General features: G+C 47.9%; 1 protein-coding gene and 1 long non-coding RNA gene across 6 annotated transcripts in view; one reads left to right on the forward strand and one right to left on the reverse strand.

The window, feature by feature from the left end:
• Positions 1-12865, reverse strand: part of ZFAT (zinc finger and AT-hook domain containing) — a 144499-nt gene extending 131634 nt beyond the window's left edge. For 3 of the 5 annotated variants that reach the window (XR_010658660.1, XM_065902976.1, XM_065902973.1), the window contains exon 1: positions 8427-8601. Coding sequence is in view for 2 of the 5 variants with exons in the window: in XM_065902976.1 (XP_065759048.1) it covers positions 8427-8601 (175 nt within the window). In the remaining 3 variants the exon portion in view is untranslated. Of the gene's footprint in view, positions 1-4501; positions 4761-8426; positions 8602-12814 lie in introns of those variants that run through there. The other 2 variants (XM_065902975.1, XM_065902974.1) reach the window with 2 other exon arrangements.
• On the forward strand, positions 6345-11143 carry LOC136144937 (uncharacterized). The gene is made up of 2 exons (XR_010658661.1): positions 6345-7777; positions 8566-11143. It is a non-coding gene; the product is annotated as an uncharacterized lncRNA (long non-coding RNA).
• Positions 12866-13246: the final 381 nt, after the last annotated feature.

The raw sequence follows: 13246 nt of genomic DNA on the forward strand, positions 1-13246 counted from the left end.
TGAAACAAGGAAAATTAATTCTAATAATACACTTTGTTACCCCAGTATATCCAAATATTATCCTTTCCCTTGTAATCCGTGAGATTAGAAACGGATGAGAGAGTTCAACGCTCTTTTTTTATTGTGGTTGCAGTACTAAGTATTCACAGTCTGGTGTGTGTTTTCCACTTATAAGCACGTGACGGTTTGGCCTAGAACACAAATCTAGTCTCACGTTCTCTCCAGGACTCCAGCAGCTTTTTCACTGCAGACTAGAGAAATGTGGCTTGCAGGGCCCACTCCCTGGCAGCCAGTGGGATGGGAGAGGGCCTCCAGCACCCCAAAATCTCTGAGGACCCACAGACTTAGGAAAATGGAGACAAGGAATTAGGAAGCTTAGACCACGCCGACCAGAACTCCTGTCCACACTGTTAAGAAACAGGAGCTATGGACACGGCAGGGGAGGAGAGGGTGGGGTGAGCTGAGGAAGGAGCGCTGACGCAGACTCTCAGGAGTAACGCAGACAGCCGGTGGGGGGCTGCTGCAGAGCTTGGGAGCTGACCCCGGCGATCGGCGAGGATCTGCAGCGGTGGGGCGGGTGTGCGTACCTACGACGGGCTCACGCTGTTCTACAGCAGAAACCAACACGACGTTGTAAAGCAATCAGCCTCCAGTGAAAGAAAAACAGAGGCTGAAGACAGGGACCTTTTCATTTATTATCATGACACAGGCCTTAGAAGCTGGCTGTCTGCTCTGGGCTCCTGAGGTCATAATCAAAGAAGATAAAATAACAGCCCAACAGGAACTGTGGGAAACACACAAATTCAATGGCAAATTTGAAATACCTGCTCTACTTATCATGAAAGCCTGTGACTGGTCTCAGTTACAAAGCATTTTGAACTCGACAATTAATTCCAGAAGAAAGAACTGCCCTCTAATACTCAGATGTGTCTAAGGTCTGTTCAAATTCCAGAGCAGAGCTTTAAATTTAAGCAAGAGCCACAGGGAAAAGAATTTTCCAAACCCCACCAGCCACCCAGCTCCAGGCCACCAGAATCATCTGGTCCTTTCCGCCTGGTAACTAACACAGAAAGTAAGCAGCAGGCGTACTCTCCACATACCTGGGTCATTCAGTTTTTTACTGGGGAAAAAAGAAATATTCAACTTAGTCACACAATTCAGCATTCAATGAATGCTTAGTATGTACCACATACTATGTAGGCTAAGCACATTTTAAAATGAGTAAGATACAAACTGCAGAAACATAATAAATAGTTCTGTTTTGCTCATGGAAACAATCTAAAACGCCTGTGGCTTTGTTTGCAGCCCAAATTCACAGACCCCCGCTTTAGAGGGACAGAGTCCAGTCTTCCACCCAGTGCCCCGCACTCCCCTTATTAGTTGAGCAGCCCCCTCTCTGTCTCCTGGCCCATCACTTCATGGCGAATGGATGGGGACACAAGGGAAACAGTGACAGACTTTATTTTCTTGGACTCCAAAATCACTGCACATGGTATCTGTAGCCATGAAATTACAAGACACTTGCTCCTCAGAAGAAAAGCAACGAGCAACCTAGACAGCATATTAAAAAGCAGAGACGTTACTTTGCCAACAAAGGTCCATCTGGTCAAGGCTATGGTTTCTCCAGTGGTCATGTACGGATGTGAGAGCTGGACAATAAAGAAATCCGAGCAGCAAAGAACTGATGTCTTCACACTGTGGTGCTGGAGAGGACTCTTGAGAGTCCCTTGGACAGCTAGGAGATCCAACCAGTCTATCCTAAAGGAAATCAACCCTGAATATTCATTGGAAGGACTGATGCCAAAGCTGAAGCTCCAATACTGTGGCCACCTGATGTGAAGAGCTGACTCACTGGAAAAGATCCTGATACTGGGAAAGGTTGAAGGCAGGAGGAGAAGCGGACGACAGAGGATGAGATGGTTGGGTGGTATCACCGACTCAATGGACATGAGTTTGAGTAAACTCCTAGAGATGGTGAAGGATCGGAAAGCCTGGCATGATGCAGTCCATGGGGTCACAAAGAGTCGGACACGACTGAGCGCCTGAACAACCACAACCACTCTGTTTACGACGCAGGGAACTTTAGAAGGTCAGGCAGCCCGTCCTCCTCCCTGATCCGGCTCCAGCTAGTGCAGCCTCGGGGTGACCCTGCCAAGACCAGTCCCTCCCACTGCATCTGACTAGGCTACCCAGTGGCCCCTGGGTCTCCTCCCCTGGAAGCCCAGCATCCCAGTCCCTCCGTCATGCCTGACATCCACACGGGCCGCTGCCACCTCTGTAGACAAAGGTGTGTCCTGAGCTCCTGTCCTTCCCACACATGACCCCGAGGGGGCGACAGAGGGCAAAGGAAAACTGGCCCCGTGAGCTAGTTCTGAGCTGCCCGAAATTCTGGAGATGATCACACTAAGTGAGGGAAGTCAGACTGAAAAAGACAAATATCATACGATAGCGATTCAGGGGGAAAAAATGCACACGAACTTATTTACAAAACAGACTCACAGACTAGAGAATCGCCTCATGGTTACTAAAGGGAAAGGTCGGGGGGAAAGGGAATAAACTGGGAGTCTGGGATTGACATGTACACACCACTGTGTTTAAACAGATAACCAAACAAGGACCTGCTGTAGAGCGCAAGGAACTCTGCTCAGGGTTCTGTAATAACCAAGTGGGAAGAGAATTTGAAAGAGAATAGATACACGTACAACTAAATCACTATGCTGTATACCTAAAACTAACACAATATTGTAAATCAACTGTAGTCCAATATAAAAAAATTTTTTAATCATAAAAAAAAATTCTGCAAAGTGGAGAGGGCTGCTTTCTGATCACCAAACTTTAAAAAAAAAAATCAGAACCTAGTTTTAGCTTTAACCTCAGTTTCTCAGAGAGACTTTTCTGAAACCCCCTTCAATACAAATTACATCTCCATTACTTTCTCTTGCCCACTCACCCACCACCCTCCACTTTCAAGCAGTTTCCCCAATTTGTAATCATGTATTTGGTGGTGTGTTTATTTGTTTAACCTCTGTCTCCTCTAAAAGATTATAAACTCCAAAAACATCAATGTCACTTAATTCAAAATCAGTTAAAAGCTTAAAGAGAAAAAAAAGAAAAGCTTAAAGAGATCAATGAGGTAAACAAACATATTTATTTCTAAACAGAAATGATGCAATTCCTTTGTCAGAAGGACTAGAACATTTTCAGAATGTTTACCTTAGAACCCCTGAGAAGAACGTTAACCAAGGCACTCAACTCCTGCTCCCTAGAGAAACACCCAAGATCCAGGGCTGGGGGAGAAGGAGCGGCTCAGCGTGGGACAGCCGCCGGCCAACCCAGAACCCCCAAAACCCGCAACTTCACTGGCCCTCTGACTCCTGCCCAGGGACGGCTAAGTGTGGCCACGTGGCCCTCCTGAAAATTGTGGACCATGGCCGTGTGTACAGAGCCTGGAGAGGTTCGTGGCCCCGTGCCGGTTCGGTTCATCACTGTTCTTTCCCCTAAAAAGAAACACGGACGAAGACTGGCTGGTCTCTGTGTTAAAGCCCGATCAGCCATCAGTCCCACAGGCCTTCCTCTGCTCCACGTCTCTAAACCTGCCCCAACCTCCATTCCCACGGCCGCCGCTGCACCACAGCACCTAACCCCGGGTCTCGCTCCTGCCAGCGTTTCTGCCCCTCCGAAGAACGTCCTCCTGTTTATTCTTTATAAGCCCAAGAATGACTAGAAAGCTACAGTAATTCAGACAGTGCGATGCGGACGGAGGATAAACAAACAGATCAATGGAACAGACCTAAGAGCTCAGAAATGGACCCACATACTTTTTCAACAAAAGGACCAAGGTGACTAAGTGGCTGGGCCAGGGGCACCTGCGCCCCACCCCTCAAGCCCTCAGTTCTCAAGACTTAGTTCCATCACGACGTCTGGCACCATCTCCCAAAGGATCCGCCTTCCACTGCTAGGACTGCATGAGACCCTCAAAGAGGAGTCAGTGAGTCACATCTGACGCTGCATTCTCGCTTCCCCGCACAAAGTTTTGCACAAACATTTGGGTGAACCAGGGAATTTGCTTTAAAGAAAGAAGGGAGGGAAGGAGAGAGGGAGGGAGGGAGTACCCTACAGAGCAAGGCAGTGGTGGTGGCCCCTGAAGGAGAGGCCTGCTGGCAGAGATGGGAAGAAAACATTCAGCAGGAAGGATAGGACACCCAACAGGGAGTCCTGGGGCCGAGTTACAAAGCCCTCCAAGTTGCCAGGACATCCAGGACCCCCATTTTCCAGAATGCTACTCCCAAAACCCCCTGCGCCTTGGCTCTGGATGCCATAACTGATCTGGTCCTCTCAATCCCCTACACCCCCAACAAGGCCAGCAGCTGCCTCTGAAGCTGCTCCCCACCCTTCCATCCTGCCTTGGTACTGACACGGTGGGGGCACAAAGGTGCCGGATTCCAGAGTTAAGCAATTTGCAGCTCCGTTTGTTACACGATTTAAAAGAAAAGTCTGTTACCCCATTTAAAGTCTTTTTTTTTTTTTCTATTAATATGCCAAGCATGATCTGCTTGTGAAAGTTGCTCGGTCGTGTCCAACTCTTTGTGATCCAGTCCACGGAATTCTCCAGGCCAGGATACTGGAGTGGGTAGCCTTTCCCTTCTCCAGGGGATCTTCCCAACCCAGGGATTGAACCCAGGTCTCCCACATTGCAGATGGATTCTTTACCAGATGAGCCACAAGGGAAGCCCAAGAATACTGGAGTGGGTAGCCTATCCCTTCTCCAGCGGATCTTGCCAACCCAGGAATCAAACCGGGGTCTCCCGCATTGCAGGCAGATTCTTTTACCAGCTGAGCTCTCGGGGAAGCCCGTATCATTTGCTTATAAGCTGTGCTCCCCATGCAGAGGCCCAGGTTGGAGCTCTGGTCAGGGAACTCGATCTCACATGCCACAACTAAGGGTCCACGTGCCACAGTGAAGATCCAAAATCGCACGTGCCACAACTAAGACCCAGCACAGTCAAGCGAAGGAAAATAAATTTTTTTAAGGTGACTCCACTAAAAAAAAAAAAAAAAAAAGACTGTAACTTCAAACCTGTAATAAGTTTTTAATACCAGATTTTTTTTTTCTTAAGAAAAAAAAATCAGTCAACATCTGTCACACTTTTCCAACCACAACGTTTTCAAGAAGCAAGTGGGTGACAGAGCACTCGGCCGCAGGGCAGGAGGCTGGGTCTGGGTGAAAGGGATGGAAAGCAGAACCACCAGCCTCCAGGGCAGCGGGACCAGGTGGGCGGGACTGCGTCTCCTGCAGATGCAGGCGCGGGTCCCAAGAGTTACGTGACTCCTCTCAGGTCAGGAATCTGGTGAGAGCAGAACCCAGGCCCCAGAGCAGTGTTCATTCCACCCTCCAGGCCGTTCCTGCCCTTAAAGTTGACACCTGCCCTTGAGAAATTGCAAAGACAGTGAAAGTTTAACAGGATAAACAGTTGAGAACAAAAAGAAAACTTAACTCCAGGCTAAATCCCTTCTACATAATTAAACCGGCCCCTCTCGCTGGGGAGGTTTGCAGAAGCAGCCTGCATGAAACTGTCTATAAAAGGAAATGCAATTACGGGAGTCTTTTTAATATATCTAATTCCTGACTGCCCTTGCCTTAGGCAGAAACTTAATTCTACTGAAGGAGAGCTGTCTTTGAAAAGCTGTTAGGTAAACTGTAAGGTAACGCAGGAATCACTGTTCTACCAGGACGGGGAAGGGAGCAGCGTGGTGACAGACAGATCTCCAGTTCAAGGCAGAGCCCATCACAGCGGGCCCACCACCGAGAAGCTGCCCCTTAAGGGACCAAATGCGACTCCACATTACCCTTCATTGTACTGACTCTCCTGCCGTAACCCAACAACCAAGCAAAACAGGAGACTCTTTTCAGGAATTAGAGATGGCAAGTTAACAGCAATGTATTCTAAAACATGATCTCTGTCACTTACAGCTGAAAACTCAAGGAAACTACAACAATGTCCAGGATTGTTTTTAGAAACTGTTAGGTAAACTCCAGAAGAGAAGTGGGCGGCGCATGCCATGTATCTATACTTGGGAGAAGGCAAGCACCAAACAAAGACAGTTCAGTAGGGAAGATCAGGTCTGACTCCACAGTGGATCTGTTCCTTCTACTTTAACCTCTGTATTCTATTGCTTTTGCTGCCAGTTGAGAAATGTTGCCTACAGCCTGAAATATACAGGATGGCCCCTTCTCAAGGCTCTGCCTTTAAAGTACAACACTTTTCCATTCATACAGGTAAAAACTTGCAGAACAGAGAGTAACGTTTGTCTTGGAGGTTTATAGGAACATTGTGGCCAGACCTAGGAGCACAGCTGCAAGAACTAAAGATTCAGACACCAAGAAGTCTGCACCAACCAACCACGCCGCCCCCTCTCCCCTTTCAGGATAAAAGAAGCCTGAATTCTAACTCAGGTACAATAGTGCTTTGGGACACTGGTCCATCACCTTCTCAGGCTGCTGGCTTTCCAAATAAAGTCACTGTTCCCTGCCCCAGCGATTCATCTCTCGATTTACTGACCCATCGTGTGGCAAGCAGTACGGGTTTTGGACTCAGTAACATCATTAATGTCAGAAAGCATGCCTGGCATAGTTCACAGCTCCTGAGGATCTGCGTCTGCTCCATCATCACATACACACACACACACACACACTTCACTGTACTGGCTCTCCTTGTCAGAATCTGACACAATGGTACAAGGGCAGGACCAAGGGTCCAAGGGCTCTTTACTCATCCGTGCCTGGCATGTAGACAGTATCACCAATGCTTCAACTGAAGAATCCATGACACGTGCCCCTGGGGTTTGGGCACCAAATACTACACATAAGCTCAAATGCCTTCTGCAACCCTCAGTATGGGCGACACTCAGTGTAACTGCTTCAACATGGTTATAGGCTCAGAAATTGATACTGGAGGGGCCACTGTTGAGAGTAAGCCCTATGACACTAACAGTTAATTGCTTAGTCATGTCCAACTATGAGAGACCCCACCGACTGTAGCCCACCAGGCTCCTCTGTCCATGGGATTTTCCAGGCAAGAATACTGGAGTGGGTTGCCATTCCCTTCTCCAGGGGATCTTCCGGACCCAGGGATCGAACCCCGGTCTCCTGCACTGCCCTTCCCGACCCAGGGATCGAACCTGGGTCTCCTGTCCTGTAGGCAGATTTTTCCAGTCTGAGTCACCATATGACACCAAGCTTATATCAGTATTTCTTAAGTCACTGGGCTCTGCCAGGGAACAAGGCTGGAAGGGGCAGGAGGTGGTCAGTGCAGCCAGGCATTCACACTTCCCTTCGATAAAGGTGCCCTACAGCACCCACTGGAGGCCAGGCACTTGAACTTCCAGGAGCCAGAAGTACAAGCCGGGCAGGCACCCGAGTCTGGATATCATCCCAAGCTGGAGGAAGTTGATTTTTAAAGCCTCAGTTCTGCCATTTCCAAACTGTATGAAGTTGACCTCTCTGAACTTTTGTTCCTCGTCAGTAAACGACATACAAATTAGAACTGTTGGTAGAAAGTGAGCAGCAGAAAGCACGAGGTCAGTGCCCCAGTACAGACGCTTCTTAATCCCGCAGGAAGGAGCCCCAAGTTCAGCTCCAAGAGGCTCGGGCCAGGTGTTAAGAAGAAGATCCATCCTGCTCTTGCGTCCAGGGGCAGAAAGGCTGCGTCCCCCCGCCCGGAAAGCCAGAGACGGACGGCTGCCTGGAGGAGGTGGCGTTTCAGCTTAACTTTAACGGGTGAGGACCAAAGGGCCCGCAGGGCTAGGCGGCAGGTAGAGGATAAATTAAAGTTTATCACAGGATGTTACAGGGTTACCGGCAGCCAGAACGCTAATAAGCTCAGGCGTTTATGGCTCCCTCTTCAGGACACCACGAAACTTCCCTTCAGCAGCTCGGTAGAACCCTGTCCGTTCAACACATCCTGCCCAAGGATCTTGGGTCTGAATGAGCTACCCAATTCACGGAGGAGGAAACAGGGCAGGCAAGAAGGAGGCAGAGCGGCCAACGAGTCGGCGGTGCGGGGATTCGAACATCCCGCCCGCCGGCACGCCTGCGCTCGGTCGCTGGCGCGCGCCCCGGCCCCACCCGTTGCCCCGGAAACGGCCCCGCGCACGCGCGCGCGCACTGCCTTCCCTCGCTCGTTCTTCCGCTAGCATCCTCGTTACTTTTTTTCTCAATAAAAACCCGAGGCGGCGGGATACTGCCAGTGACCGAACGTGCCGTCGAAGGACGCCGCTACGTTCGCTCTCCGCCCGGGGCCGCGGATCCCTCCGCCGCCCAGCGGCCCGCGCGCTCCTTCTCGACTCCGAGCTCGCAACGGCTTCCCGCGCGCCGCGCCGCGCCCCACCCCCACCCCTTCCCCACCCCAACCCCCAGCCCGGCTCACCTGCCGCCCGCGTCTCCATGGCAACGCCCCCGCCGCGGAGGGAAAAAAAAGCGTCGGGCTCTTCCGGGCCCCCTCCCGCGCCGACCGAGAAGGCGGGGCGCCCCGCTGATGCTTCGCTTTTTATTTTTATTTTTTTAAGAAAAGAGCCGGCGCGGTTATGGCGAATCTGCGGCATTCAACATGGCGGATGGAGTCTTCGCCCTCCTCTTCCCGGGGCGCTGACGTCGGCGTCGCGGACGTCAGGCTCGGATGACCCTCCCCCCCCAGCGGCGAGAGCGGCCGGGCTGGGCCGGGCTACTGCGCATGCGCTGACTCGGCGGCCATGCTTAGCCATCCGGTTCGGCGGATCCACCGGCTCCGCGTTTTGACCCTCTCGTGGAAGAGGGCTCACGGGAGGCCGGGAGTGAGGACTGCAGACGCGCGAGTCTATCCTATTCTGCCCGGAGCCGGCGTCTGCCTGCCTGCCCCATCCTTGGACCGCACCGGGCTGGACGAGGAAGGAGAGTTTGAGCCCTCTTACCCCAGTTCTCAGCGATTTGACTTTTCTTGGCTTTTATTTATTTACTAATTTGTCAGTCGGGTGGTCACAGCCGACCTCGCTCGCTCTCTTTCCAAGGTTGCACTGTTTGCAGATGCTTTCCGCTAGGAGTCAGTTCAGTTCCTCGCTCAGTCGTGTCTGCAGCACGCCAGGCCTCCCTGTCCGTCACCAACTCCCGGAGTTTACGCAAACTCCTGTCCATCGAGTCGGTGATGCCATCCAACCATCTCATCCTCTGTTGTCCCCTACTCCCGCCTTCAATCTTTCTCAGCATCAGGGTTTTTTCCCGTGAGTCAATCCTTCTCATCAAGTGGCCAGAGGATTGGAGTTTCAGCTTAGATTTAGTCTTACAGGTAGAATTCAGCCGCTGGAACCCCCTCAACCGAGCGCCTGCCTTCTCTCCGCGCTCCACACTGTCTTGCAGAAAGTGTTGGCTGGCTGTGAGCCCGCCATCCCATCACTTACCCCTCTCCCTGAATCTGGCTTGCAGTCTTCTTTCTGCAAGTCGCAGTATTGTTGTTACAATACTGCTTGAGTTGTAATGACCTCGTTTTCCTTTTCGTTCTACCACTTCCTTCAGATCTCTGCTCAAATGACATATTGTAGCGGGCCCTACCGGGCCACCCCATCCAAAGGAACCTTCCTAAGTCACTTTCTGTTTTCTCCATAGGATCTGACATTAATTTATCCCGATTTCGTCCTGGTCACCCCTTTGGCCACCAAAACTAGAAAGAGCCTGACAGTGATTTATTAAATTAATGAGTTCCTATTTCTTTTATTTTAAAGGTTAGCTTCTGTTTATAGCAAGTGTCTTTCATTTATGGTAGTAATCGTGTAAAGTTCTCTTTTTAAATCCAACTTGTTTACATTTTCTAAAATTAGTCGACTTTGCATGTGGTAACAGAGATAAGGTAAAATAAATGTGAAAGTGAACTTGAAGTGAGAAATTTGGGAAATATTGATTTGTTTTTCTGGTTCTCCTGAAATGCTAATCTTTGCCTGTTGTAAGCCTTTTCCTGAAATAACCTCCCCTCTTTTGTGGCTCAGTTTAAGGAATTCTCTGTCAGCTCATGACTTTCCACACTCCTGTTCACACTTCGAGCCTGCAGCATCCCAAGCCCGCTGCATTTATCTGTTTGCACAGCCCCCTCCCAATGATCTAGACCATGAACTTCTTGCGCACAGAAGCCACGCAGATTTTTTAATCTTTGTTTCCCAGCTCCTCCTGCAGTGTTACTCAGTGAACACATTTGTTCTCATTGGCACTTGTTTTCCGGTTAGTAAAACTCCCACGAACATCCCACAACTCTGGGAGATGGTGAGGGACAGGGAAGCCTGGCGTGCTGCGTCCATGGAGTCGGGAAGAGTCAGCCACGACATGGCGACTGCAGAGCCCCACAGAGCATTGAGCTGGGGGGCGAGGCTTTGATTTATCGGGAACCTTGTCTTGCTCCTTAACGCTGTTTGGGGGAAATAGAGACCCAAGTTTATAAGACCCCAAATTTACCCAGTCCGTTAAATATATTTTAAGAGGTATCCCTCCGCCCACTCCTTCCTTAGCTTCACAACAATAGGAGGGCTAATTTGGACAAATAAGAAAATCCTTTTCAAGAAGAGAAAAAGGTGCAGAGAGGTTAGGTGGCTTTCTGAGCTCACGCAGCAGGTCAGTGAAATCCCAGCTGTAGAACTGGTCTCCATGCCCAGTACTCTCCCCACATCGCCTGTGGGATGTGTCCACAGTACCCACCACATCCCCAAAAGTGCCACTCCACGGCAATCCTAGGGTTATTGCTACACACCCACCACCTCCCACAGTGCTTCCCAAGTCTCAAGATAGATGCCTGAGTGGAGCTCATCACAGTCTTTGATTTGCAAACGAACTGCTCAAAAAGCTGCACGGATGAGTGTTCCCTTTCAGAAGGATAAATATTTGCAATAACCACTATTTTGCTGTGGATCGATTTCCGTCAGGAAATTAGAGTTGTTCTGAGTCGCTGACAGTATTGGTTTTGTGCTGGGTTGCCTTTCTAACAGCATTTAAATGTTAGTTCTTGATTAGCCAATGGGTTACTCCTGGATGTTGTGACCAAAATGAATTTTGGAAATGAAGTAATTTAAAATTTGTCTCACAACCCAATTGCCTCAGAATATTAATAAAGTCAAATTTTTTAAAAAAAGATGGATTGTGAATGACATTCCTGAATTAATGATATGGACAGCTATGATTTTCTCTATTATTCTCATGGTATTTTCTTCCTTCTCTGTTCAAAGAAGAATCACTGAGCTCCTATCATTACTGGCCACAGGCATACAGAAATGACCAAGAGACAGTCTCTTTCTAAGGGACCAGATTTGCAAACGGAGAGATGAGTCCGCCCATGGCCCTGCTGAGTGATTGGCATGTATTCAGTCAGCAAACATCTTTATACTTTCCATTTGCATACTGTCCCAGAATGCCTTCAATTAGTGAAGGCACATTAATAGAAGTAAATATAAATTGCTCAAAATTGTCTAAGTAATAGCATACTGCTTCAGCAACAGTTCCTAGAGGGCGTGAGCCTCCCAGCTTACCCTCTGGTGGCCTTCAACCTCTCAAGACAGGCACGGGAGTGAATCTGTGCCAGAAATGTATTACATGAAATGACATTTCATTATGCAATAATAAATTAACATAATTGAATATATTTGTGTCAATAGTTTTATAATTATATCTAATAGCTCTATGGCAAACATGCATTTACATGAAGCCAGAATAATTTGTATACATAATTTTATGTTTTCTTGAATGCAGGTTTTGATAAAGGATACATAAGAGGGACCGCAAAATAATGGACCTGAAGGCACAATGCTAAAAATCAGAGGTTGGGATAATCACAGTGTTAAAAATCTGAATAGACACATTGTAGGGAAAAATTCATTTAAAATTGTATATAAAAAAGATGTTGTAATATTCAAACGATTTGAGCAATTTGAAAACATAATTATGACCTTAGGAAGTAACGTCTTTTCTCGTTCTTTCTTTTCAGTGGCCATAGGGTGCCGTCTCCACCAGCACACACACAGTGTACCCACAGCACACACGTATTGATCTCAATAGCAATTTTCCTTAGTGGTACCCAGGGCTCCTTCAGAGAACCCGAGTTCATGTCTGGGAGCAAAAAGAAATTGCAATGGCCTGAGATATCTTGCTGTTGCCAGAAAACCAGGCTGTTGCCAAAAGTGCTGAGCTATTGCTGAAAGGACAAAGGAATCAGGTGAAAGGGAAAGAGGGTCCCTCAGGTCACGTTGTAATAACTTAGAGATAACAGAGAGTAACTAAGTCTACAGTTGCTGATTTACAAGAACAAGTTGAGTCTGTGAAAAGTCATGAGTCCTTAGAGATCAAAAAGGAAATGCTAATATTATATGTAATGACAAAGCTAGTTATAACTCAAAGAAAGTATAAAAACAGCATTTTAGTAAGTAGGTAAGTTTGGCATATATGGGACTCTTTCTTACTTGAAGTTCGGTATGTCTGTTTGGGAAACAGTGTATCTGTGTAAGTTGAGAAGAACAGATAACTTTACTATAAGTCAAAGATTTCCAAAAAGAGTAAGAACTGTACCAAAACCAGGAAGGGTAGGTCAAGACCAGCAGCCTCCAAAATAACCGGGTAGAGGGAGGGTTCATAATTGGTGCTGTGAGTTAATGAACTAACCAGATGTCCTAGTAGAATGGTTGATGAATTAAACTGCTGTATGGTCCTGCTGATTATAATGAATGCTAATGAGGCATAATCAAGTTAATTGTAAACTGAGGCAAAACATCATGTACTCAAAATTCAATGGACATGGAGATTGCAAGAACTTACTTGTAAGTCCTGTTGACTTAGCAGTTGAACCTGGTCGGAGGGCATCCCAACCGGCAAATGCTTGCTGCTGCTTGAGTCACCTTGAAGGGTTCAGTGTTCCCACTAAGAATCCATCAATCATTGACACAGAGGCTGTGATTGCTATGTTCCTGGGAAGGAGATAATCCTTCTGTCTTATATCTGATCTTGCAATCCTGGAGAACTACAAAAATGTATCTTCTGTAGCTAACACATTGGTTGAATCAATAGTTCTCATTTTTACAAATAAGTTTAAGTATGGGTACAGTAAAAACTTCTGTGTTGTTAAGGTGGTTGAAGCATTCAGGAGAAGTTATGTTAGACTCATAGTAAAATATGGCAATTTGACTCAGTGGATGAATGTTTAAGGAAATTTGATTCACAAAGTTTTAAGTTTATCAGCTGTGTTTAAAT

Source organism: Muntiacus reevesi, chromosome 12 (assembly GCF_963930625.1).
Source record: "Muntiacus reevesi chromosome 12, mMunRee1.1, whole genome shotgun sequence".
In the NCBI taxonomy this organism is placed as follows: domain Eukaryota; kingdom Metazoa; phylum Chordata; class Mammalia; order Artiodactyla; family Cervidae; genus Muntiacus; species Muntiacus reevesi.